At 43.0% G+C, this 27,801-nt stretch overlaps 1 protein-coding gene across 1 annotated transcript in view; it reads left to right on the top strand.

Moving 5' to 3' along the window:
• LOC147006576 (dynein axonemal heavy chain 8-like) overlaps window positions 1–27,801 on the top strand; it is a gene marked incomplete at its 5' end in the record, with an annotated part of 164,610 nt that overhangs the window by 69,061 nt on the left and 67,748 nt on the right. Inside the window, 11 exon segments of the mRNA XM_085868499.1 lie at window positions 62–299; window positions 788–930; window positions 5,679–5,813; window positions 7,940–8,089; window positions 9,188–9,439; window positions 10,582–10,776; window positions 11,185–11,348; window positions 13,893–14,085; window positions 19,790–19,912; window positions 22,653–22,783; window positions 25,069–25,222. Of these exon segments, the coding sequence (XP_085724625.1) occupies window positions 62–299; window positions 788–930; window positions 5,679–5,813; window positions 7,940–8,089; window positions 9,188–9,439; window positions 10,582–10,776; window positions 11,185–11,348; window positions 13,893–14,085; window positions 19,790–19,912; window positions 22,653–22,783; window positions 25,069–25,222 (1,878 nt within the window).

Raw genomic sequence — 27,801 nt, 5'->3', positions numbered from 1 at the left:
CCTAATAAAACGAATAATGAGTCGTTTGAGTATTAACAGTGAAATTCCGATCCCATTTCAGTCAACAGATCTTTTGGAGGGGCTTCTTCCAAAGAAAAATGACCCGATGGATTTTGAGGCATCGCACATCGAGCGGCTCTTCGTGTTCGCGCTGATGTGGAGTTTGGGAGCGTTGCTCGAGAGAGATGACCGGGCCAAACTGGAAAGATTCCTGCGAACGCACAAAAGAAAGCTTGACCTGCCAAGCATTCCGTCCGAAAGCCAAGACACTATTTTTGAGTTTTTGGTCAACCAGAATGGTAGGTTGATGTTCAGGTGTATGCTTTGATGAAGTTTGCCATATTTGAGGATGGTTTGTAAGTTCACAGACAAATGCCCTGTTTTTTTTTCTTGCATTCACAAATCATGGTCATCCACATCCTCATCATCACGTACAAATGGAAATTGCATTGCTGTAAAGTTATTTAATCACATCAACCACTCTTGAGTCAAAGAGAGACGATAAACAAGAAAATACGTGGAAAGAAAAAAAAAATGAACTCAATTGCTTTTAATTTATCTTTTTTTAATTTGTGGATAACTTTATACAAGCTATGTCAGGTTTTTTTATTTGTTTTACAGTATGTTGTATTTATCATGGTTCTTTTTAAGCTTTCATCTTTCCTGGTGAAAGGTTTAACAGGACCCCTTGTCGTGTTCACAGTTTAGTGTGTGCTGTGTGGACTCACAACAAAAACAAAAATATTCTCCAATTTCAAGAGGAATTTTTTTTTCTTTTTAATGGCAGGTACCTGGGAACATTGGAACTCCAGAATTCAAGAGTATGTATATCTCTCTGACTTCATTCCCGAGTATTCTTCTATTCTTGTGCCAAATGTAGACAATGTAAGGACCAACTTCCTTATTGGCACAATTGCAAAACAATCGAAGGTAAGTGGTTTTTTTTAATTGCAGTCCTTTTTCAGAAAAGGCATTCGATGTATCGGACTGATTTTTATAGCGATACAGGAGCTGGCAAAAAATATTCGCCCCCCACCAACAGGTCCTCATTTCGATGAATTATACAGAAACAATTTTTACAAATAAACCTTTTTGATTCACAACAGAAAAGACCAAACTAAATACTCATAGTTGAAGGAGGTTATATGCAAGGAAGAGCTCCAAAACACATGTACGAATCAAAATTTAATGGTTGCAAAAGTCTTCAGCCTCTGAGGTCAATACTTGCTGAAAGCAACTTTTGCAGCAATGACTGCAAATATTTTTATGATTATTTCATTTTTTACACGTATTACCACTGCTTGTATTTTATTTTATCTGTCTATAATTCCAGCAATCTCTGTCTGTTTGTCTGATTGAAACTTGCCAGGAATATTGACGGGGCCCAGCAGATGTGCCTTTTCAAGGTTTGATGTCAATCGGACGAGCGGTTCCCAAGTTACGGCCATTTATCTGTCAACCAATGACAAGATACGGTGCTTTGACGTCACGAATGACGTCACAATTAGTGTTTAATTAATTAATTTTTTTGCACGATTGACAGTCCAATATGATTGAAACTTGCCAGGGATATTGCTGGGGACCCGCGGATGTGCCTTTTTGAGGTTTGATATGAATCGGACGAGCGGTTCCCAAGTTCGGCCATTTATCTGTCGACCAATGACAGGACAAGGTGCTATGACGTCACGAATGACGTCACAATTAATGTTTATTTCTTTACTTATTATTTTTATTTTTTTACAGAGATTTACATTTACAGAGAGAGGGGCGAGAGAGGAGGGGGGAAGAGAGGGGGCGAGAGAGGGGCCATCACAATGCAAGAGAGTGGGAAAGAGGAGGAGGCGAGAGAGGGGGACGGGAGAGGGGGCGAGAGATGAGGGGGGAGAGAGGGGGTCAAGAGAGGAGGCGAGAGAGGGCTGCACGTACTGGCACTCACATCCGGGCATGCACCTATGGGCCCGTACTGGCATATATAATTCTCTTTATTCATTCCAATAATTGCTTTTTCTTCTCTTTCATCTCTATATTCCGATCTTCATGATCTGTCTCTCCAAGGATAAGTGAATTCTTGCAGAAATTTTTTTGTAAAGCTCACTTGGCTTCACCTGCCTGGGTTTGAGGGTTGTGGCATAGCGGTTGAAACCAAAGTCCGATCCAGCAGGTTCCTCCTGATGACTCCATCTTTGCTCTTCTTCGGGTTCCTTCTTGGTCTTCCGTTTCATCCTGAGTCTTTTTGAATGGGTCTCCACCAGTTTTGCACTGTGAGATGATGAAAACTTTGCCCATTCTTCACGTGAAAATTGCTCTCGTTCTGCAAAGTTTGATGGGGATCGTCAATGGACATTATATATATATATATATATATATATATATATATATATATATATATATATATATATATATATTTTTTTTTATTTTTTTTTTTTTATTTTTATTTTTTATATATATATACAGTGCCTCGAGAAAGTCTACACCCCCTTTCAAATTTTTCACCTTTTGTTGCCTTGAGGCCTGAAATAAAATTGCATTAAATCAGACTTTTTTCCATCTTTATTTTCACATCGGAACCCACAACTTCGAAGTGAAAAACAGCTTCTATATATTTTTTAAAAATTAATTAAAAATACAAAACTAGAATATCTTGGTTGGATAAGTGTCCATCCCCCTTATAATAGCAATGATAAATGAGCTCAGATGTAACCAATCACCTTCAAAATCACACACCAAGTTAATTGACCTCCACCTGTGCAAAATTCCAGTGATTCTGATTATTTCAGAATATAATCAGCTGTTCCTGAAGGTTTCCTTTAGCTGGGTAGAGCATTTCACAGCAAAGACTCAACCATGAGCACCAGGATGACGGAGCACTAGCCGCTCACTCAGAATGATGCAGCACAAACCGCTCGCTCACGATGACGTGACGCGGCAAAAGCGTCCGCAGTGAGTGAACGGTTCGCTCAGAATGACAAAGTTCAGTTGTCGTTATTCTTCTTGTTGTTGGTGGTGGTGTTGAATTAAATCCACTCTTTAGCGAAAACGCGTTATCAGAACACGCTCTACCTTGCAGTAACTGCTAACTGCAAATTCTGATCAGGACACAAACTGGACCGCCATCGAACATAGGGTGCTTGGCAAGCACTCCAATTAGATGTTTGATGAGGAAGGCTGGCTTGGCAAGTGATTGCTCTGTCTGAAATAGAAAAAAAATGAACACTTTTTAAGCAGTCGGAACTGCTGCTAAGTTCTGGAGCCGAAATTTTGTAATTCAGCTTAGTTTAAGAGATTCTCAAGGTTATGGCATGTGCGGAAATGAAATACAGCTGCAAACATTGGTGTCTCCGAGCGTTTATAAGCATAACAATGTGCCCAGCGATTCATAGCTATCATGAACAGGCATTCGATAACATGAGTGAGGAAAGTGAAGAAAAAAAATACGATATCGTTGTGAAATCGTCGTGCCCTGTTCCAAGTCAAGGCGTGGTTGAGCAGGACAAAAAATATGGTGGTTTCAGACCCAAGCAAGGTAACCCAGGATGCACCTTAAGACCACAGAGAGCAGGATGGCTGAGGATGGCACCTGGTAAAGGATATAATTAATTATGGTCGTTAATTATCTTCAAAAGGAGTGTTTTAATTCACCCAAACACCCAATTTTCACTCAGGCACTTCCTTGGAGTGACCATGGTGTGCATACAAAGTTTCAGGCTGCTAGGTTTCATGGTTTTGGAGTTATGGAGGAGACACACTGATATACATTGACATTTATTAGTGTTGAATGTATGTATGTATGTATATATATATATATATATATATATATATATATATATATATATATATATATATATATATATATATATATATTCACTGCGTTTGGCCAACGTGTAAGGGAACTCTCTGCTGGATCTACCCTTCTGTCTGGAACTGGACCTCGCTCGCTCGTGCTTGTTCTGCATGCACAAGCCAAGGAGCTTCCAAAGAAGTCAGCTATAAAGTGGTGGAGAAGCACCGTTCAGGAGAGGGTTCTCAGAAGATTTCAAAGTCACCCATAATCCCTTTGAGTGTGGTGAAATCCATCTTTAAGAAGTGGAAGACATATCACACCACCCAGACTCCACCAAGACCAGGTCGACCAACAAAACTCTGCAGCCGGGCAAGCAGGAAACGAGTTTGGGATGTCGCTGTAAATCCAACGATGACTTTGAAAGATCTGCAAGGCTCTATGTCTGAGATGGGGATTAGTGTTCATCAATCAACAATATGCCGTTCTCTTCACAAAGCTGGCCTCTTGACAGGAAGCAAGAAATAAGCCATTACAGAAAAAGACACATCTAAAAGCTTGTGTGAAGTTTGTGCAAAAACATCTTATTGATAATGCAGCCATGTGGAGAAAGGTTTTGCGGTCAAACTTGAACGTTTTGGTCTAAATTCAAAGCGTTGCATCTGACGCAAGCCTCACACTGCGCATAACAAAGTCAACACTATCCCTAATGTCAAGCATGTTGGTGGCAGCATCATGTTTTGGGGCTGCTTTTCCTCCGCAGGGATGGGCAAGCTTGTCAGGATATAAGTGACAATGGACAATGTGCAAAGTCCAGGAGAATCCTTGATTACAACTGGCTTGAGTCAGCCGTGAATCTGAAACTGAGAAGGAGATTCACATTTCAGCAGGACAATGATCCGAAGCACAAAACAATCACCGGAGTGGCTGTGTGAGAAGGAAATTAATGTTCTTGAGTGGCCCAGTCAAAGTCCTGACTTGAACCAAATTGAACATCAATGGTGAGATTTGAAGATTGCAGTCCATCGATGATCCCCATCAAACTTGGTTGAACCAGAGACATTTTCACCTGAAGAATGGGCAAATAATTCACCAGCTCACTGTGAAAAGTTGGTGGATGCCGATACCCAAAAAGACTCATAGCTGTCATTGCTGCAAAAGGTGCTTCCACCAAATACTGACCTCAGGGGCTACTGAACACTTTTACAACCAGTAAATGTTGATTTTCACATGTTTTTTGCAGGTATTCGTGACGTGTACAGTCGTAACCTCCTTCAACTGGAATGTTTAGTTTGATATTTTCAGTTATGAATCCAAAAAGTTAATTTTGGAAAATAGTTTCTCCAGTGTTTGTTGTGGTGGTCTTGCTTGTTTGTTGGTGGACATGTTATATTTTCGGTAAGATGTGAATGATTTAACGTGTTATCATATTATAGAATGCATGATGGGAGTTGTAACTATGTGATAACACATTAAATCCTCCAGCGAGTAGAGTATGATTGGTGATGTTGCATTGATGGGTTGACTGACTACCTGGACGCAACTGAGGTTGCGGATCTGCTGATGTCGGTAATCTACTGATGTGGATCCATGACCAAGGCTGTGGATCCGCCGTTTGGAGAGGTTCTGTGCTGAAAGCATTGAAACCTTGAGGAAGAGCGTTGCCAACCTGATGATCCACGCAGTCAGTGACGCAGAGAGGGAACATCCACGGACTTCGGCTCCACGCTGATGAGGCTTGCTGACCCTCATCAGCGTGGAGCGGAAGCTCATCCCCCAGAGTTAACTGGTCAAATTCACAAGCATAATCTGGGTTAGCCAATTAAAAATTTGCCAGACATCTCACTGACTTGCTAATTAATTTTTTCTTGTCCTGGTACATTTGTTTCTGTTCGTGCAGGCTGTACTACTCATCGGAGAGCAAGGCACTGGGAAGACAGTCATGATGAGAGCTTACACGGCAAAGTACAATCTTGAAACACACTTGTCAGAAAGTTTTAACTTCTCCTCTGCATCGGAGCCAATGATGTTCCAGGTGTTTCTTTCAATTTATTTTTATATAAACTAGCAGATCACCCGCCCGGTGAACCATCTTGTTCCAAGCATGTAACACATTCTTCTGACACATGCCTTTTTGTGTAGGTTAAAAAAAAACAACCCATGAAGTTATGTACATGAAACAAAAAGATACCTACTGCTTATAATTCAAAACACTTCACTGCACTGGAAAACGTGGCGACAGGAACACCGTTCTGTTTGGAATACCCTCCACACCTGGAGGCGGTGCTACAAGATACACATTTACATGGACAATTTGCGTCCTCACCCTCCCCCAAGACCACCGGAAAAGATAAAAACACCCCTATACATTAATTGGGGTCACACTGATCATGTGCAGCAAGTATGGATGGAATTGGTCCACAACAGTCGGAGGAGTAGCGCGACAAACACCGGTGTGTGAATTATATAGAAAGGTGATCACAAATTATAGTTTCGTAAGGTGAATCACAAATACACACAAACACAGGTGATCAAGAAAGAATGATCACCTGTCTCACATCGGTATCGCAGCACTCTCTGAGGTTCGGAGACCGGATAGTGGCAAGATCATGGCGGGTGGTTACACCGAGTATTGGATTGGTCGCTCTGATTGTGACCATGCCCAAAGAGTTGCTGGAGCTGTGTCCAATAAGCTGACTCCAATGATGATTGAGGTAACACCGGTCAACGAGCGTACCCTGGATTTGTCACTCCTTGGGTGTTGTTACCCTGGTCTCTGTATTTGCTACGAATGAGGCGAGTCACCTCACCGTGAAGGACGCATTCTGTGTCACGCTCGGGTCTGTGGTTGATCACCCCAGGCATGAGACATGTGTTGGTCCCCATGGGTCTGGAACTGTTCAACAGAATAGCACGAAGTTCCTTGACTTTGCAAGAAGTCATGGACTGAGGATGGCTGGTTCATGGTTTCCGCGCCCACAGGCTCATCGCTGGACTTGGTATTCCAATGCTGGTGATGTGGAATTGGAGATTGACTATGTGGTCATTGATGGTCGCTGGAGGATGATCCAGAACTGCAGGGTCCACCGGAGTGCTCAGTTCCTCAAGACCGACCACAGGCTTGTGGTAGCAACACTGAAGTTGCAGCTAAAATCCGAGAGAATGGTACCGTCCCAGCCTTGGCTGGATGTTGGCAAGTTCAAGGAGGAGAGGGTCGCTGAGGAGCTTGCGAACAGGCTGAGGGGATTTTGGGGGTCTGGGTGCTTTGAGAGATCCTGAAGAGTTGTGGATTGCCTTCAAGACCACCGTCCTGGATGTTGCTGGTGGATGTCTTGGAACTCACCGAAGGGCAAAGAAGAATTTTGTCTCTCAAGGGATACCGGATACCATTGACCAGAGTCGCAGGGCCAGGCTGAATGGCAGAGCTGAGCTGTTCAGGGAGTTGAGGCGTTTTGGGTATTTGAGGGTCTTTCAGGTCTTCGGGGTGTTTTAGATCTTTGGGGTCTTTAAGGGTCTTCGGGGTACATTGGGTTTTTTGAGTATTATCAGTATCTTGGGTCTTGGGGATATTTTCAGTCTTTTCGGGCCTTCGAGTCTTTTGGGTCTTTGAGGTATTTTGCGCTCTTTGGGGTCATTTAGGTCCTCATGATCGTTTGGGCGTTTCGGGTCCTCTTGGGTGGGGGGGGGGTCTGTTGGGTCCTCTGGGTACTTTAGGTTAAGTATTTCAGGTTACAATTGTGGGTGACGTCAGGTCAGATATACAAGCATACATCCGTACATACATAATCACATACGATACACTTGCCAGGCTTGGGTTCCTCAGGTCCTGAGTTCAAATCCCACTCGGCTGTTAAATTAATACCAGGTGGGGTTGACTCAACCTGTCATCCTTCCGAGGTCGGCAAAATGAGTACCAGCTCACTGGAATGATTGAGCCATTCGAGTATCCTGTGTCGGAGTGGTGAGCCATCCAGGATTGTGCCCAAGAGCCCAGGAGACTGCTGCGGCAACAACAACGTTCTGCACAGAGTGTGGTCCCAATGGAATGGAATACACTTGCTCCATTATATATGGATATACAATCAATTTGATCTTGTGGAGTCATAAATGAACCCAACTTTAAAAGCCTCGTTATCATCATTTACCTGTGATACCTTGAAGCGTTATATTTTATTCTAAATCTGCTTCTTATGAACCGCTTTCAACTTTATGGGCTTTATGGGCACAACATATGGACCAGCAGGTGGGCGCAGAATGACTGTTTTCATCGATGACATTAACATGCCATTCATCAATGCCTGGGGAGACCAGGTAAGCTTCTTTGATCTTTTATCTCATTTCTTCAGCCAAATATATAGAATGCTTTTTTTTACGATTGCACATTGAAAAAAAGCCAAATTGCTTGTGTGGTGTGCAGCAGGTACTCTGATGCTTGGCATACTCTTGCCAACATGATAGATGATATCATATTTCGAAGTTTGACAACCTCTCTTGACAGCCTGCTGACATTTGGCAGGATTTACAAAGATTTGTTTATCCCCAGAAATGAAATGCAACTGAACTTTTCCTGCTGTACTTTTAACTGCTGGACAATTACCTTCCTCGTGTTTACCCATTTGTCAAAGGCACAGACATGTCACGATGAAATAGAACATATTTCATTTATCCATGACACACTATACCGTACACCAGCCTCGGTACTGGGCATTGCCTGGTGCTGTTCATTTTTAATAAATCCTGTTGTTAAAAATCCTGTTGTTAAAAATCTGGTGTTAAAAATTCTGGTGTTAAAAATTCTGTTGCCATTTTTAAGAAATCAATTTTTTTTTTCTATTTTTTTGTTGTGTGAGCCGAAAACACTTCCCTCCACCCAGTAAGGAATGGGGTCGGTGATCATTTAATATTACCTTTCACACAACTACAAAGACTTAGGCATGATTGAGTAGTTAAAAAAAAATCCAATTGGCCGAACACACTCCCAGGCACTCACTGAGGAACCTCTGAAAGTATGACGAACCCAATGGTACGTGACTTTAGCGCCAACCTGTACTTTTTCCCACCTGCGTAACCAATCCTCATGCTCTTCCCTCCACTTATCCACTGCTGCAGCTGACCACAACCTTGACCATGAACTTGGATAAAGAGTTTTCGCAAAATTCTCACAAACCCAGCCGATCAAAACTCAGGACAGGGTGAAAAAATTTTGCATTAATGAAATTGTATTTTCATCTGAATTGTTCGATCAGAATAATTTTCAACCTTTTAACTGAGAATCACTCTTAATTGAATTATCTCTTTTTTATGTTTTTTTTTTATAATACAGACTTACTGATCAATCATCAATCAGCCTGGATTTGAAATGATCCACATTTGAAGATGTTATCCACACCTTTGTTTTTTACCTTTCAGATAACGAACGAGATCGTTCATCAAATGATGGAAATGCATGGAATGTACAGCCTGGGCAAACCTGGGGAATTTCTGACGATTGAAGATGTGCAGTTTGTAGCTGCCATGATTCATCCCGGTGGTGGCAGGAATGACATTCCGCAACGTCTAAAGAGACAATTCTGTGTCTTTAATTCTACCTTACCATCAAATGCATCAATTGACAAGATATTTGGCAACGAGTTTGGTGAAAGTTTGATTTTTCTTTTTCCATGAGAAAAAAAAAAACATTAAGTAATAATTTATTTGATAATTTACTTTGCGATATTCCAGAGTTAGAATTGAGGCTGAAGTGTCACAAGTGGTGTCACATTAAATCTGAACCCCATTAAATAGCTGTGTATTTTGAGTTTGTGGCCACATCATATGTTGAACACGTTGGGAGCGAGATGGATACTCAGTTGAGCGCGTACCTCCGCCACGTAATGCCTGATCCACGAGAACATATCGGGCCCAATACATTTTTTTGAAATATCATGCTATACATCGTTTCTGACCACATCTCTCAATTGTGAAGAATCACTTTGGAAATTAAATAATTCTCGTATCCAGATCCTCTGTGATCCGATTGACATGAAATATTTACCATAGGTGTGACTGCTCATGTAGAACGTTTTAATGATAATTATGACTTCAAAGGTCACGTGGTGTGGCAGCCAAGTTGTAAAAAAAGGAAAAACTTTGGATCTCTGTATCTCCGAAACCACTTCATGGGGGGAAAAAAATTGAAACTTCGGACATGTTTGTGCCCCTGGCGTCATTTGTGTTTATTAACCTCAATTATCACCTGTAATTGCCTGAAATTATTCATATTCCCATCATCTCATTTGAATATAACCTCATGATTATTTGTGCAAAAATTTCCTTCTAATTTCCTTGTGACAATCGTACCGGTCGGCGACCAATCAATTGGATCTTTGTCAGTTGGGGTCTGTGACTTGTGAGTGGCGTTGCAGTGATCACATCAACAGCGGGACGTTTTTGTAACTTGTATTTCAAATAAACAGATACAAAGTCGAACAAGAATGAGAGCAATCAGAGATTGCAGACCCTCGCCAGGACTTGTTTTGTTTTTTTTTTGCTGCGGTATAACTGTATCGGGCAGAGCTTGGATCAGAATTGCAATTGGAGAACCAAAGTTGAGCAACAAACAAAGATCCAAGAACGTGTTTGATCATCAGCACAATCACATACATTGCAACCAAGTTAATTTTCTTGAAATATGAAGTTAATTTTCACACGGAAAGTTGCCTTGTCAGGAATATTCAAAAAAATATATCAGTTCGGTGAAGGACAAACCAAACAGATTTAAAATAGAGTTCATATTGCAGATGTTAGTGTGTTTTTAACTTCGTTCAATTTGTTGTGATGATGTGCAAAAACAGGTACACAAGTTGTTGATTGGATATTGTGCTGCATTGACAACCTTCCTCTTGTCAGGAATCATTGGATGTGGTTACTTTGATCCATGTCGAGGTTTCAATCCTGACCTGAAGAATCACGTGATGAAGCTGGTCTCTGCAACGCGTATCCTGTGGCAGTGGACTAAGGTATATATCACCGCATGGCTCTCTCACCCCTCTCCCTCTCTCACCCCCTCTCCGTCTTTCACCCCTCTCTCTCTCTCGCACCCCCATGCCACCCCTCTCCCTCTCTCCCTCTCCAACTCCCCTCCGTCCTCTCTCCATCCTTTCTCTCCCTCCTCCCTCACTCCTCCTTCCCTCTTCTCCCCCTCCTATCTCGCTCCTCTCCCTCTTCATAATGTGATCTCATCAAAGTTGGCCGACTGGTATGCTGGTGGCCATTTTAGTTGTACATAACCATGGGCTAGCCCTTTAACCCCATCCAGCAAAATTACTAAAACAACGGGGGCTTTGACATTTTATGTCTTTTTTACTTATTTTTTTTTATTGAAAAGATTTGTCTTCTACCTTAATTAACATAAATATTTCCTGCAGGTGAAGATGCTCCCAACACCTTCGAATTTTCATTACATCTTCAATCTGCGGGACCTTTCACGCGTCTGGCAAGGCATGCTGTCCATTCATTCAAAGGAATGTCAATCAAACGCCGTACTCCTTGCTCTATTCAAGAATGAATGCTTTCGAGTCATTGCAGACCGGTGGGTTCATCTGCCGTCCATCTACATTAGATGAGTCAGAATACACTGTGTGGTTGAAAGCATGCATTTGAAGATTATATATGTTGTTTGGTCTTGTATTGAGCAAGAAAAATGAAACAACGACAATGGCACTCAGTGGAGAACATACCTCCACCAGGCTGAACAGTTTACATTTTGCCTTCCACCCATAGGCTGGATCTGTGTCCGGACCTGAACCAAACTCTAATTGGCTCGTTCTTGTCACCTAACCAACTCATCCACCTGGTTTTGTCATGGCTTGGCCCAAACTCTTTGAAATATCAGGCGATATATCGTTTTTTGGCCACATCTCTCTCACTGGTGAAGAATCACTTGTAAAATTAAAAAATAAATCTGTAATCCGGATTCAGATCTTCACCAAAATCGAATCAATTCGTCCTTGTCACACACCCAACCTGCCCACCAGATTTCATCCAAATCTGTCCGAAACTTTCTGAGATATCCTGCACACAAACAGACAAACAAACAGGCAGACAGGTGGGAAAACATACAACCTCCTTCCACCTTCAGCGGTGGAAGTAACAAGGCACGAACAACACAAAAAAGATATTGATTTTTGGAGATTTGGTCTTGATGTGAATTACATACAGGACGTGAGGATACACTTGCAAATCTCATTGTGCGGACTGTAGACCATTAAATGTTCAATGTTTTCCATCCCATCGTTTTATTGGACATGGTATGGCCAAAATAACAGATGGGACACGTTTGAAATGGAAACGTCTTTTAATTATACCAGCAGATACCCATCTACAACGGGTATGGGGGACAGGACGAATCACAACACTCGGTTACGGTCGTTTCTTTGGATGTTTTACACCACATTCAACAGCTCAGTTCATATTGGTGGTGTGTCTGGGTGCCCATGGTACGTTTGAGACCGGTCCCTTCAGATTGTTGGCCTTGACACATATTTCCAGATGAGTAACTCGAAGCATTTCACATTTTCATCCTTTCTATGTTACCTCCATCAACACATTAACAACATGGCAGGATAAAAGTCGAAAATGCTGAGTTGAACAAACGTCCTGAACTCACGGACTTAGTTAAGTAAAGCACGTCGTCCGGGACCCAGCCGTCAGTTTGCAGCCCAACGCTGCTGATTGTGACGTCATCGATTCCCTCTTTAAAAATTATATCTATATTCCATTTTTTGAATCCGCTATCACCTGCGTAAATAAATGGAACACATAATGTGAAGATTTCGGAAGTATGAACAGAATATGTTCAGAGAAAAGTGTGTTTGAAGTTCCAGGCTTACGCCCATTATATATTCTACGAACGATGTTAACATACGATACTAACAAATACCACCCGTCGCTTCGCCGACAGGAATACCATCTTCTGATCAGATATCACGTTCTACATATGCAATTATGACGTCATAACGAAAGCACGTATGACGTCATCAAAACATTACACTTATTCCGCATGAGGAGGACTTTCCGTGTGACAAGTTTCAATTTTTTTCCGTTTGTGCGGTTTCGGAGATGCAGAGGTCCAAAGTTTTTTTCCCCCGTTTTTCCAACATGGCTGCCACACCACGTGACCTATGACGTCATTTTTACGATTTTCACATCTACATGAGTAGTCGCACATATGGTGAAAATTTCTTCTCAATCCGTCAAGCGGTTGCGGAGACGGTCAGACAGACAAACGCACCCAAACGCATTACCCTCTCCTTCAACGAGGGTAACAAAAACAAGGACAAATGTGTCCAAGAGCAGCGTCCTCAAGGTTTTGTCGGCTAAAAAACAAAAAAAAAAAAAAAAAAACAACAACTTCCGATATTTCGTCACGTGCCTTGATTAAGCCAATAGCGAGACCCGTCATAGTGTATTTACGTATTTACGATATATCTTGCTTTTACGAAATAAATAATGTATTTACGAAATTACAATACGATAAATGGAATAATCTTTAAATAGTAACGTGAACTTTTCGAAACTTTAAAGCAAATGTCCGAATATATTTGAAAGTTCATGATAGACGCTCTCAAAAGGCACCCTCAATGCGAGGATGTGTACATGTGCTTAGTATTTAAGGAGATCCAGATCCTGTATATACAAGATCCGAGTTCTAGAGATAAAGGTTTTGTCTTCACAAGAAGAAGAACAAGAAGAAGAAGAAGAAGAAGAAGAAGAAGAAGAAGAAGAAGAAGAAGAAGAAGAAGAAGAAGAAGAAGAAGAAGAAGAAGAAGAAAAAGAAGAACAAGAAGAAGAAGAAGAAGAAGAAGAAGAAGAAGAAGAAGAAAAAGAAGAAGAAGAAGAAGAAGAAGAAGAAGAAGAAGAAGAAGAAGAAGAAGAAGAAGAAGAAGAAGAACAACAACAACAACAACAACAACAACAACAACGCCGAGAGCTCTCTATGAGCAGCGTTCGCTACGCGAGACGCTGCGAAAAACTGTAATTCCCTTCCATTGTCATGGAATTGTTCCACCCTGATATCTGTCCTATCTTTTTGCCACACCTGTATAATCTTCTTCCACTTTTCCCACCCACTTAGTTTTACAAATGCAGAAGATAAGAAACGGTTTGAGAAGTCGGTCACACGAGTGGTCCAGGAGCACGTTGACCCTGAACTGGCACAACAGTTGCACCCTGAGCCGTATTTTGTCGACTTTTTGCATGATGCACCAGAGGCCACAGGTGAAGAAGATGACGATGCTTGCCTGGTTGCTCCCAAGATATATGAACAGGTACTGCACCTTCATTTAGTTGAGATGTCATTCTCTGTAATTGATCGCAATGACTATGATATGTCATGCTGTCTGTTTCTCTATCACATTCCCAAAGCACCCCACAAGTAAAGGAAGACATATTACAGATTTCATGAAGAAACTTAACAGATGTAATGTTTAAAATTTTGGAATTCACCTCCTTGTATTTTAAAATACAGCACTGCATCAGGTCAGGTAAGGTGTGGGAGCACGCGCCGGTGCAGCGCATCACTTCGTCCACTTTCCAGCGGTATTCCAGGGGCCTCCGTCTGGCCATCCCCCAGGCAGATGCCTGACCCATCCCCATCTCCTTGAGATGCCGATCAACCTGCTGCAACCACGAGGCACGTGGTCGGCCCATTGGCCTCCTCCACTCACGAGACTCCCTCGCTGAGAGAATCTGGTGAGCAGGATCAGCGTCAGGAAAACGAGCCACATGTCCGTACAGCCGCAGCTGATGATCACGGACCATGCAGGTAACAAATCTCATCCGAGTCTCTCTCAGCAACCGCTCGTTGAACACAAAGTCTGACCAGCGATAGCCAAGGATTCTCCGAAGAGACCTGGTACCAAAGGAATTAAGTCTCAATCTCAGATCCCTGGTCAGAGTCCAAGTCTCTCATCCATAGAACAAGACTGGAAGCACCAAGGACCTGAAGACTCGGACTTTCGTCCTCCTGCAGAGGTACCGGCAGCGCCATACCCCATGATCCAATGAATCCGTGACTCCCCAGGCCAAACCCAGCTGTCTGTTGACCTCTGGCTCAGAGCCAGCAGAGACATGGATATCACTGCCAAGGTAAGGAAATCTCTCCGTGACCTCAACATCCTCCCCACAAATAGGTACACACAGGAAAGTAGTGTCCAACATGTCATTGAAAGCCCTGATCTTAGTTTTGACTCAGAAAACCCAGATTCCTCGCGGCTCCGACTCCTCATTCAGCATCTTGAGGGTCCCCACAAGGACATATACAGTCTCCGCAAAGATGACTGCATCATCTGTGACATCAAGGTCAGAGATCTTGACATTCCCAAACGACGGGTTTGGAGGAACGCAATGCACGAATTCCCCTGTAGGCAGGACGAGAATCACTTTTTCATGACGAGACGTATTTTTCATGAATCAGCAGGACGAGACGAGTCTCATCCTCCTCCAAAGTTTTCACATTTTGATGCCACCTGAGCTTATTTCATGATGCTTTCAAATGAACCTCAATATGTAGTCTTCACAAACCACTCCAAAGTGATAAAACCAAAAAAGAAATGCAGATAAAATGTGAATAAGTTTGATTATCAGAGAAAATCAGATGATTCTCAGTTGCATAATTAATCAACCCTTTTGCGAATTAACCCGACATCACTTCAGAAGCAAATTATTTGTTTGAAAGATTACAAAATAAGTGTCATTGGTTTCACCTGGATGTAATCAGTGGTTAATCTTCAGAATTAAGCTCCCACACTTATCTGAGGAGTTTTAAGGTGCATCTCACTTGGTTGACCAACAAAGGCAAACCTGAAGACCAAACAACTTTCCAAAGAAGTCAGACATAAAGTGGTGGAGAAGCACTGTTCAGGAGAGGGTTATCAGAAGATTTCAGAGAAACTCAATATCTCTTTTAGTGCGACGAAATCCATCATTAAGAAGTGGAAGACGTATCACACCACCCACAATCTACCAGATCAGGTCGCCCATCCAAAATCAGCAGCCGGGCAAGCAGGAAACTGGTTTGCGATGGCACTGGAAATCTAACGATGAGTTTGAAAGATCTGCAAGGCTCTATGTAAGAGATGGGGGGGGGGGGTCAGTGTTCATCAATCAACAACATCTCGTTCTCTTCACAAAGCTTGCCTCGATGGACTTGTGGCAAGAAAGAAGCCATTCCTGAAAAAAGATGCATCCAAAACTCACGTTGAGTTTGCAAAAACAATCATCTCAATGATACTGCAGAAATGTGGAGACAGGTTTTGTGGTCATACCAGACAAAAATTGAAAATTTTGGTCTAAATTCAAAGTGTTCCGTCTGGCGCAAGTCGAACACTGCACATCACCCAGTCAACACCATCCCTCCTGTCACGCATGATGGTGGCGGCATCATGTTATGGGGCTGTTTGCATCACCAGAGACTGGCAAGCTTGTCAGGACAGAGGGGACAATGGACGGTGCAAAGTGCAAGAGAATCCTTGATGAAAACCTGCTTGAGTCGGTCAAGAATCTGAAATCGGAGATTCATATTTCAGCAGGACAAGCACAAAGCTGAAGCCACACTGGAGTGGCTTAAAAAGGAGAAAATAAATGTTCTTGAGTGGCCCAGTGAAAGTCCTGACTTGAGCCAAAGTGAACATTTATGGCGAGTCTTGAAGATTGCAGTCCATCGACAATCCCCATCAAACGTGACAGAACTGGAGCAATTTTTGATGTGAAGAATGGAGAAAGGTTTCACCATCTCACTGTGCAAAGTTTCCAGAAGAGACCTCCCCAAAAAAGACTCAAAGCACTCATTGCAGCAAAATGTGCTTCCACCAAGTACTGACTTCAGGGGCTGAATCCTGCTGCAACCGGTGAATCTTGATTTCATTTGGTGTTTTTGAAGCTATTCCTGACATGTCCTCCTTCAAATACAACAGTGTTTGGTTTGATCTCTTCAGTTATGAATATAAAAGTTAGTTGTTTCTCCCTAATTTGTAATTCATCCATATATGGCATTATTGGTTGGGGGTGAATACCTTTGCAGGCCGCTGTATGCATCGTTGCACAAGTCATAAAAATGTGGTTCTGAAAAGACCAAGAATGCAAAAACGCCAAAACTTTTTAAATGCTTTTGTTTCAAAGAAAAATGTAAATGTTTGCCATGAAAACAGAGAAGACGATGGTGCTGGAGATTTGAGGAGCAATAATTTGTTGGTGTCTGAAAGGTTGATCTGAAGGAGAATTTCTTATTTTAATACCTGGTGTTTGACTGATTTGATTCAAAAAAATCCATCCATCCATCCATCGATCCATCCATCCATTGATCCATCCATTGATCCATCCATCGATCTATCCATCTAGCCATTGGAGAAGAGGAAGGATTTAATGTCTGAAGCGATGATGGATTCCATAACCTTGCTGATGGTTGGGAGAAGGCTGATTGGTCTGTAGTTGCAGGGATGTGTTTTGCACCTTTTTTATACAGGGCAGTAATGTTTGCAGATTTCCAAGCAGAGGGCAGATGACCTTGAGCAAATGAGAGGGTGAATAAAACAAAGAAAGGGTGAGCAAGAGCAGAGGAGCAGGTTTTTAGGACACGTGGGCTGATGCCGTCTGGACCGGTTACAGAATCTGAGTCGAGGTTTGAAAGCAAGCTCTCCACCTTGTCAGGAGAAAAGGACGCAGAGTCCAGGGACAGTTGGGTGCGACTGGGTAAGGTGGGTAGAGAAAGTGATGGGTTTTGGACACAAGATTTTGTTGCAAACACCGAGTTTAGGCATTCAGCCTTTTCATTATGCGGTATCAGCAGTGCGGCCATTTGAGGTAAGGGAGGGGATGGAGGAGGAACATACACCAGTAACAGATTTGATTAGACCCCACCAGGATTTTGAGGAGGGAGAGAGGTTTGAGAGTTCAGTCTTGAGATTCAAAAGATGTTTTCTGGCTCTCCTGAGGGTAGACACACACTTGGCCTGAGCTTAATAGAAGGAACTGAGATACTGAGATATGGAAGGAACTCATTTGGGTTTGCTTTCCTTGAGGCAGAGGCAAGTTGTTTTCCCTTCGGTATGTGCTTTTGCAAGAAAGATCGTGACAGTGAGACCCAGGAGTTTGAGTGACTGAATTTCCCAAAGAGGATTTTTAAGAAAGTAGATTGGGGTGGGGGGGGGTTGTTGCCAGGTGGCTCTTTCGGAGAAAGATGGGTGAGAGTGTGAGATTTGGCTGGATGAAAGACATATTCCAAGTGTTTGATCCACTTGTGATGCAGCTTGCCTGCTGAGTGCTGAGGGATGACGGGTGTCATGGCAGAGGGTTGAGTCATCAGCAAATCGATAAAGGGTATTTCCCAGTCATAAAAATCATGATTGAAGATTATAGAAAGGACTTGGCTGAAGACACTGCTGTGGAGCACTCCAGTCGGTAAGCCATGTGTGGAGTTGGCCTTGGATGCCATCGGCAGAGAGGATGGAGAGCAATGTGGGATGTCAGACAATCAAAAGCACGAGATATGTCCAGAGAGACGACACCGATCTCATGTCTGACATTGAGGCCTTCCATCCATTGTTGGGCGAGTAGAAGCAGCGTCAACACGGCAGAGTGACCTGGTCTGAATCCAAAAACGGTGATCCGAGATGAAGCTGTTTGAGAAAAGGAAGGATTTCATATCAAATGCAATGAGGGATTGCATGACCTTGCTGATGAGTGGAAGTAAAGGTGGATAAGTCTGCAGGTAAGAGGATCAGTTTTGCACCTTTTTATGTAATGCGGTGATGGCTCATTTCCATTCGGATCGAAGATGACCGAGGGCAAACAATCGGGTAAAAGGAGCAGGGAGAGGATTCACAAGAGCAGCGGAGCAGGTTTTTCGTACGTGTGGACTGATGCCATCCAGTCGAGGGTTGATAGAAACCTCTCTACCTTCTCAGGTGCAAAATATACAGAGTCCAGGAGCAGTTGGAAACGACTGTGGATGGTGGCTACAGGCAGTGAGCAGTTGGGAACTCAAGATTTGGAAGCGATTACTCAAATTGAGGAATTCGGTCTTATCGCCAGTGGAGTCAGAGGTGGTGCCATTTGAAGTGAAGGGATGGATGGAAGGAGAACATACACCAGATACCGACGCTAAAAGCCACCGCCATGTTTTATTAGAGGAGGGAGACAAGTTTGAATGTTCAATGTTGAGGTGGGACAGATGCTGTTTTACCGCTCTTCATGAGAGTGGACACACATTGGTTGCAGGCTTTTTGGAATGCACTGAGATTGCCTTCCGTCGGATTTTCCTTCCACGAAGAGAAGGCAAGTTGTTTCAGAGCAACTGCCTGGTGTTGCCTTCATGGTTAAAGTTGCTGGCTTGAGATCTTAGGGTCTTGATGAAGATGAGATGGGATGAATCTGTGCGAACGGATAGAGAGCAGGATTCTGTGGAACAATTCCCAGGGTGAGTTGATATCAAGGGCAGTAGAAATGGGAGACCAGTCCAGAAGAGGGATGGCCACTTGCGGTCCGTGCCAACCTGCTTGAGTGAAAAGCCAGACTCGTCAGCATTGAGGCAGCTCTTGGAGAATAGCCAGAGAGATGTCGTCTCTTCCAAGGATATTGTCAGATGATTCGATTGGAGCAGAAGAAAAGCAGGAGACATTTGTGTGGGAAGTTTGTCATCCCCCAAGTCCAGTGGTTGTTTCTCTTCCGGCCCGAGTGTGAAATCCCAGTCGTTCGCCGCGAGTGGTTCACATTCTCTGCTTTCTTTCGGGAAACTTTCAGACCGTATTTGTGGAGGAACTCGGTTAAAGAAGCAATATTTACCATTTCTTAACTGAGTTTCTTTTTTTGTGATATATCTTGATAATGTTCGTCTGGTTCAACTTTATTCTCCTAATTTAAATCTTCGATGATTTTCTTCCCAAACTCACATACAGAAGCAGTTCCTGCTTTCATACCTTTCCTCTTGACCAACGAGGTTGTTTGTTTCCTGTTTTTTTTTACATGTCGTGACAGATTCCAAGTTTTGAAGAATTGAACACAAAATTGCAGCAATATCAAGATATGCACAATGAACTTGTCCACGGCTCAGTGCTCGACTTGGTGTTCTTCGAAGATGCGATGACACATCTCATTAAGGTACGGATGAGGTGACATTGTGATGGGAAAACATTTTAATACAAGAAAAAGAGACATCATTAGAACTTCCACTTTATAACTGCCGGCGGTGATGAGCAGGTACCAAGACGTCCAGCTTTGAGCGGAAACCTGACCCTGACCCATGACATTTGTTATTATTCAAGTGAATTTGTAATGGGATTAAAATAAATTCAATTCGAATCAAATGGAAGACCAAATGGGAACTGTCCTGCATTGGAGTCATCAGAAGGAAACCGAACAAACAAAAAGTAAAGATGACGTCATCAGGAGGAACCTGGATGGGATTCGGGTTTCAGATGCTACTCCTTCACCCTCAAACACATCCAAGCGCAGCCAAGTGAGCCTTTTTCAAAATAAATAAATATATAAAACAACCCAGGTTCAAAGAATTAAATAATTCTGGCTGCCAGACCGTGTGACTTATCAATTATTCGTACATACCCTGGTATCGCCACGGCTTGGGGAACATTGGTGTGAAGTTTCCCCTTGATCTGTCCTGCGGTTTTGGAGAAGATCTTTTTGTGGGTTTTGGGGAAATCCTATAATATGGTTGCCAAATGATGTGACCTATGACGTCATATGTGTCAAAGTTTTGTTCCTCATGCAATGGCGGTGACACCTGCGCAATTTCATGTGTATTCATTTCAAAGTAAATAAAAATAGGACCGCACATCTTGAAGCTCACCTGGATCAGGAGTAACAGTCACTCAAACTCCCCGCATATTCCCTTCGACCCTGAATTGTTTTTTTTAATGCCGTGAACAAACTTTGGGACATCACGGGACCAAAGTACCGTGATGTAGGGTATTTCCTTTTTGTGTAATTGTGTGTGCAGATTCGGAGAAGAGAGCAAATACCTATATTGGAGACCCCCCCACAGACCACCCCCTCCCACAGACCCCCCTAAACCCTGATTTTTAAAAACTTTGGTACATCACGGGTGATGAAGGTTGTGGTCAGGTTTCATTGAGATTGTGTGTGTAGTTTCGGAATAGGAAACAAATACCTATTTTGGAGGGTCAACCCACTGCCTCCCCCTCCCACCCCACTCCCCCCCACTCCCCCACTGGTAGACCCCTTTAATGAATGCAGATTTTGATGTGGTCAATACCCTTTGGTACAGTTCCTATAGAAAGTCTCCATCCCCTTACAAAATTTTCACCTATTGTTGCCCGATAGCCTGAAATTAAATTACATTAAATCAGACATTTTCCACCATTATTTACACATCGTGACCCACAACTTCCACGTGAAATACAAATTCTACAAATTTAAAAAAATTTGTTAATAATACAAAACAAGAATTTCTCGGTTGAATAAGTGTGCTCTCCTCTTGTAATAACAAATGTAAATGAGCTCAGGTGTAACCAATCACGTTCAAAATCACCCACCAAGTTAATTAGCCTTCACCTGTGTTAAACTGCAGTGATTCTGATTATTTCAGAATAAAATCAGCTGTTCCTGGAGGTTTCCTCTCCTGGGTCGGTTAGGGTTTCACAGTGCATTTCACAGCAAAGACTCAACCATGAGCACCAAAGAGCTTTCAAAAGACCTCTGGGATGAAGTTGTTGAAAGGCACAGATCAGGAGATGGGTATAAAAAATATTTCAAAGTCCTTGAATATCCCTTGGAGCACAGTCAAGATAATCATTAAGAAGTGGAATGTGTATGGTACCACCAAGACCTTGCCTATATCAGGCCGTCCCTCCAAACTGTATGACCAAGCAAGGAGGAGACAGATCTGAGAGGTCACCAAGAGGCCAAAGACAACTTTGAAAGAGCTACATACCTTTATGTCAAAGACTTCACTGCGTGCATATGACAACATTATCCCAAGCACTCCACCCACAAGTCTGGCCTGTACGATAGGGTGGCAAGAATGAAGCGATTACTCAACAAAACACACCTTGAGTCCCGTTTGAGGGATGCAAAAACCACCCTGGAGATTCTTAAGCCATGTGGAAAAACGTTTTGTGGTCTGACGAAATCAAGATGGAACTTTTTTGTCAAAATGCAAAACGTTATGTTTGGCGCAAACCCAACACATCACATCATTCAAAGAATCCATCCCAACTGTGAAGCATGGTGGGGACAGCATCATGTTATGGAGATACTTCTGATCAGCAGGGACTGGAACACTTGTCAGGATAGAAGGGAAAAATGGAGCAAGATACAAAAAAATACATCATGAGTACATCATGATGACCGTACATTATGAGTGGTGAAGCTTGTGGTCCAGTTTCATCAAAATGGTGTGTGTAGTTTCAGAGAAGAGAGCAAATACCTATTTTGGGGGGGTCAAAAAGATTCCTGTAGACCGCTTTAATGAGCGCAGATTTTGATGTGGTTGATACACTTTGGTACGTCATGGGTGATGAAGGTTGTGGCCAAGTTTCATCAAAATCGTGTTTGTGGATCAAACTATAATGACCGAAGTGTTTACGGATTGACACCAACTCACTCACCTCCGGACGCTGCTCGATCGTATTAGCTCACCGGACTAAAAATGAAAAGTCTCGGTGAGCGAACAATGAAAGTAGGTGCAGGTTTACCTGGTAAGAGTTCAGTTTCAATGAACAGTATGCAGGTCATCTTGGGCCAAGTTGACTCTTCCTGCATTGTGCCCTGTTTTTACCCCCTGAATCATACTCGTAAACATTTAATTCTGTCAATAAAGATAAAATTATTTGGATTTTTGTTTCTGTCCCTCGTCCCCAAGATCTCACGAATCATCTGGACATCCCCGGGAAACGCCCTTCTTGTTGGGGTTGGCGGATCTGGCAAGCAGAGCTTGACACGACTTGCTTCCTTTATTGCTGGCAATGAGATATTTCAGATCGTATTGACAAGGTACGCACACCTTGGTGTTTATCTTTCCTACGTTTTGAAACTCACGGAACATTTTTGGGTTTTTTTTCTCCAATGAGAATTGGGAATTATCAACTCAGCTACAATGCAGCAATGTTTGACTTCAACTGGGTTACAAGACTTGTTTTCACAACACCAGCTGATGTAAATTACTGTATCATTATGGCTGTGTGACAGAGACTGTATCATTATGGCTGTGTGACAGAGACTGTATCATTATGGCTGTGTGACAGAGACTGTATCATTATGGCTGTGTGACAGAGACTGTATCATTATGGCTGTGTGACAGAGACTGTATCATTATGGCTGTGTGACAGAGACTGTATCATTATGGCCGTGTGACAGAGACTGTATCATTATGGCTGTGTGACAGAGACTGTATCATTATGGCCGTGTGACAGAGACTGTATCATTATGGCTGTGTGACAGAGACTGTATCATTATGGCTGTGTGACAGAGACTGTATCATTATGGCTGTGTGACAGAGACTGTATCATTATGGCTGTGTGACAGAGACTGTATCATTATGGCTGTGTGACAGAGACTGTATCATTATGGCTGTGTGACAGAGACTGTATCATTATGGCTGTGTGACAAACACTGTCATGGCCAAACATATTGTCACCCCTTGTGCATTTTTTTTTCAAATAATTCACAATTTTCTCCAAAAATAAGTTTAAATTGACAAAAGTATTTTGTCTCCACAATTCTTTATTTCACTGTTAATATTACAGAAGCTTTGTTTTTGATTCAGAACTTAATAAATCCTTTTAAATCAGAAAATAAAAATATGGCATTTACAAAATTATTTAAACCCTCGACTTACTGTTTGGTATCACACCCTTTGGACAAAATCACTGCAGCCAAGCAATTCCTGTAGCCATGAATGAGGGTCCTACTCCTCTCTGCTGGCAGGATGACCCACTCTTCTTGTACAAACCGCTCCAGTTCTCCCAGATTTGAAGGGGACCTTCTCCCAACTGCAATTTTCAGATCTCCCCACAGGTGTTCAATGGGATTTAGATCTGGACTCATTGCTGTCCACTTCAGAACAGTCAGGCACTTTGTGTTGAACCATTCCTGGGAGCTTTTTGAAGTGTGTTTGGGGTCGTTGTCCTGCTGCAAGACCCATGACCTTCCACGGAGACCCAGCTTTCTGACACTGGGTTGAACATTGCACTCCAAAATTCCTTGGTAATCGAACCAGCGGCAGCACACAAACCCAAAACATCGCTGAACCGCCTCCATGGTTGATTGTAGGGAAGGTGTTCTTTTCTTTGAAGAGTTCATTTTGTTTTCTGTAAACATAGAGATGATGTGCTTCACCACAAAGCTCTAATTTGGACTCATCTGTCCACAGGACATTCGCCTAGAAGGATTTTGGTTTGTTCAGGTGTGTTTTGACGAACTCCAGTCGGGCTTTCTTCTGGCGCTCTCTCTCACAAGTGGGGTCCTCCTGGGTCTCCTACCATAGAACCCCCTTTCATTGAGTTATTCCTTGTGTCTGAAGGTCAGCTTGAATCTGTTTGGCAGTTGATCGAGGTGCTTTCTCCACCATTCGAATAATCCTTCACTGAAATCTTCGATCAAGTTTTCTCTTGTGGCCACGTCCAGGGAGGTTGGCTCCAGTGCCATGGGCCTCAAACTTCCTGATAACATTGTATACATTGGACACAGGAACATCATGGTCTCTGGAGATGGACTTGTAGCCTTGAGATTGTCCATGCTTGGACACAATCTTGTGTCTGACCTCCTTAAATAATTCTCTGTTTTTCTTTCTTTTCTCTGTGCTCACACACAGTGACACAAAACATCAGAATGACTCCTTTTCTCCATTCAAACTGGTTGAATGAGTGATTTTTAAAAATATTATATTCACCTGCAGCTCACAACAGGTGAGTTCATTTCCAAAGTAAATGAGAATCACCTGCTTGAAATCTAATTATTTCAAACAACTCCTAAAATGTGCCAATAATGTCGTCCGGACCATTTTAGGATTTCTGTGCGGAATAATCGAGGATTTAGTCATTTTTTTTCAGATGTTTTTTGTTTTGTTCCACTGCAAACCAAATAAATACATCTGTGGACACCAAAAAGGTTCTTTAATTTCAACAGTTTTCTGGAACAAATGGTGCATTGTTTGTAAAAAGTGCACAAGGGTGCCAATATTTTTGGCCACGACAGTCGTGTGAAACTCTTTAATGTTGAAAACCTGTAAATGTCACTTTTTTTCGATTTATTAATGTTACCATTGCAAATGTTTACAGATTCTACAATGTTAGTAACCTGATGGACCATCTGAAATTGTTGTATCGGATTGCTGGTGGAGATGGAAAAGGAGTTACATTCGTCTTCACTGATAACGAAATCAAGGAGGAAGGCTTTCTGGAGTATATCAACAACATGTTGTCTTCTGGAGAGGTGCATGATTGTGGTTGTTTTTTGTTTTTTCTTCGTCATTGTCATAATCATCATCATTATCGTACGTTATTATCATCAACATTGCCATCTTTCCCATTTGATACGGCGTGAGCACCTCTGATTCCAACCTTGTAAATCCGGCATGGATAAAACAGCATGATAACATGTTATGCCTGGTGTCGGCTCAATGGTTCGGGTGGTGGGCTTGGGGTCTTAGGATCCTGAGTTGAAATCCCACTTGGCTGTTGAATTAATACCAGGTGGGGTTGACTCTGCCTGTTCATCCTTCCGAGGTTGGCAAAATGAGTGTCAGGTTTGCTGCTATCCTGTGTCGGAGTGGTGACCCATCCAGGACTCCACCCGATAGCCGAGGAGACTGCTTCGGCAGCACCAACGCTCTGCATAGAGTGTGGTCCCCATGGATGGATAAGATGTAACAATTATTTAAATATCCAGTGGATATTTACAAGTGTGAAGTCTTGTTGATGTGATCAAGAGACAAATGGGGCAAATCAAAAACAATGGGACAACAAAAAACCGACGCACCACAGGACGTGGAAAAATTCCAGAAAATGCTCATGTTTCATGGGGGTTTTGTGATGCTCAATTGTGGAAATGGGAGAGACAATGAGGGAGCTGTGGGAAACAGAGTTAAAATCTTGTGCAGAATATTTTGAAACATCGGACTCAGGAAGACAATTCCACATGGAAAAAAAATATATAAATACAGAGGGTTGTGAAAGATTGGACGTGGGCATTGAATTTAGACTTGGGAAGAATAACAAGGAAAGGCTTTTTGACTGAATGTGTGCAACCTGGAGAAGCAAGGGGTTGATAGAGGAATGAATGGGCAGGAGGTGAGAAATAATCAAGCTGATGTGAGATTCCATTGACATGGAAGGCCTTCGATTCCAGAGCCATGTCCTCAATGCCGGATCTGCTCACTGCAGATCTGGGTAAAACCACAAACTGGTCCACAACGTGGAACATGTCTTTCAATCCGGACAGATCTCACACTCTCACTATGTCTCTCCGAAAGGATCGTGTGGAAAACCCCCCCATCCACTTTCTCAACAATCCTCTGGACGAAGTCCTTTCTTTCAAGCTTTTGGGTCTCACTATCTGCCATGATCTTTCCTGGGAAAGCCACATCTCAAACCTCGCCTGCAAAGCCAGTCACCGACTAGGAATCCTCCATCGTGCAAAGTCCTTCCTCGGCCCACCTGAGCTCCTGACCACTCACAAAGCTTTAGCCCGCAGCCTGATGGAGTACTGCTCTCCCCTCTGGGCTGGTGCTCCTGCCTCCCACCTTTCTCGGATTCACGCTGTGGAAATCAAGGCATTTTGGATCATTGGCATCTCCCGCGATGAGGCTGAGTCTTTGGGCCTCTCACTCTCTCACCACAGGCAGGTCGGTGGTCTTTCTGTCTTGTACCGTCTCCTCTCCGGTCTCACCCCTCCCCCCCCTTGCTAGGTCTGCAATTTCTACCCACCATATTTCCGCAGGGCACTCAAGGTCCGCCAACAACCCCCTTCTGGTAAAACTACCAAAATCACGAATCACTGCTCACCTTCACTCTTTCATTCCTCTTTTTCCGCCTGTGGAATAAGCTTCCTCACTCTATTCAATCCCATTCTTCCCTCCAGGCCTTCAAAACAGCTTTTCACCACCACCTCTTATCATCCCCCATCCAAATCCTCGATCTTTTCTACCCCCGTTAGTCCACCCAAAACCCACCTCCTTCAAATTCCCTGCTTTCTCCTTCCTGAAAGTCCCTGTAATGTTCATCTTCTATTCCCCGTGTTCCCCTCCCATCCCTCTCCCTTCCACAGATCTCCTAATGTCTCTGTTCCCCATTGTTTTGTCCTTCCCACTCCCGCCCCTCTTGTCTCATGCCCCCCTTGCTGTGCATTGTGTGTTCGCTCTTATTCGAGCCTCAACAAGGTATACAAAAAAAGGCAATATCGCAAAGGTCCACAGTGGGGGGCTTCAGTGCAGAGAGAAAGTTCAAAATGTTCACCTTTTGTGAAACCACTCCAGTGTAGCTTCAGTGTAGCTTCCTTAACCACTCCAGTGTAGCTTCCTTAACCACTCCAGTGTAGCTTCCTTAACCACTCCAGTGTAGCTTCAGCTGTGTGCTTCAGGTCGTTCTCATGCTGAAAAGTGAACTTCCGTCCAAATTTCAGCTTCCTTGCAGAGGGCAGCAGGTTTTCCTCGAGGATTTTTCTGTATTTTGCTCCATTTCCCCTTCTTTCCTGACAAGTGCCCCAGTCCCTGCTGATGAGAACCATCCCCATAACGTGATGCTACCACCACCATGCTTCACAGTAGGGATGGTGTTCTTTGGATGATGTGATGTGTTGGGTTTGCGCCAAAATGTAACGTTTTGCATTTCCACCAAAACCTTCCATCTTGGTTTCGTCAGACAACAAAACTTTTTGTCACATGGCTTCAGAATCTCCGGAGTGGATTTTTTGCATTTCTCAAACGGGACTCAAGTTGGGTTTTTTTGAGTAATGGCTTCCTTCTTGCCACTGAACCTGACAGACCAGACTTGTGGAGTGCTTGGGATATTGTC

The sequence above is a fragment of the Eptatretus burgeri genome, unplaced genomic scaffold, assembly GCF_056783735.1.
Source record: "Eptatretus burgeri isolate ZD-2024b unplaced genomic scaffold, Ebu_testis_v1 Ebu_testis_scaffold_3164, whole genome shotgun sequence".
NCBI classification, from domain to species: Eukaryota; Metazoa; Chordata; class Myxini; order Myxiniformes; family Myxinidae; genus Eptatretus; species Eptatretus burgeri.
This window is presented reverse-complemented; position numbering and strand designations above follow the sequence as displayed.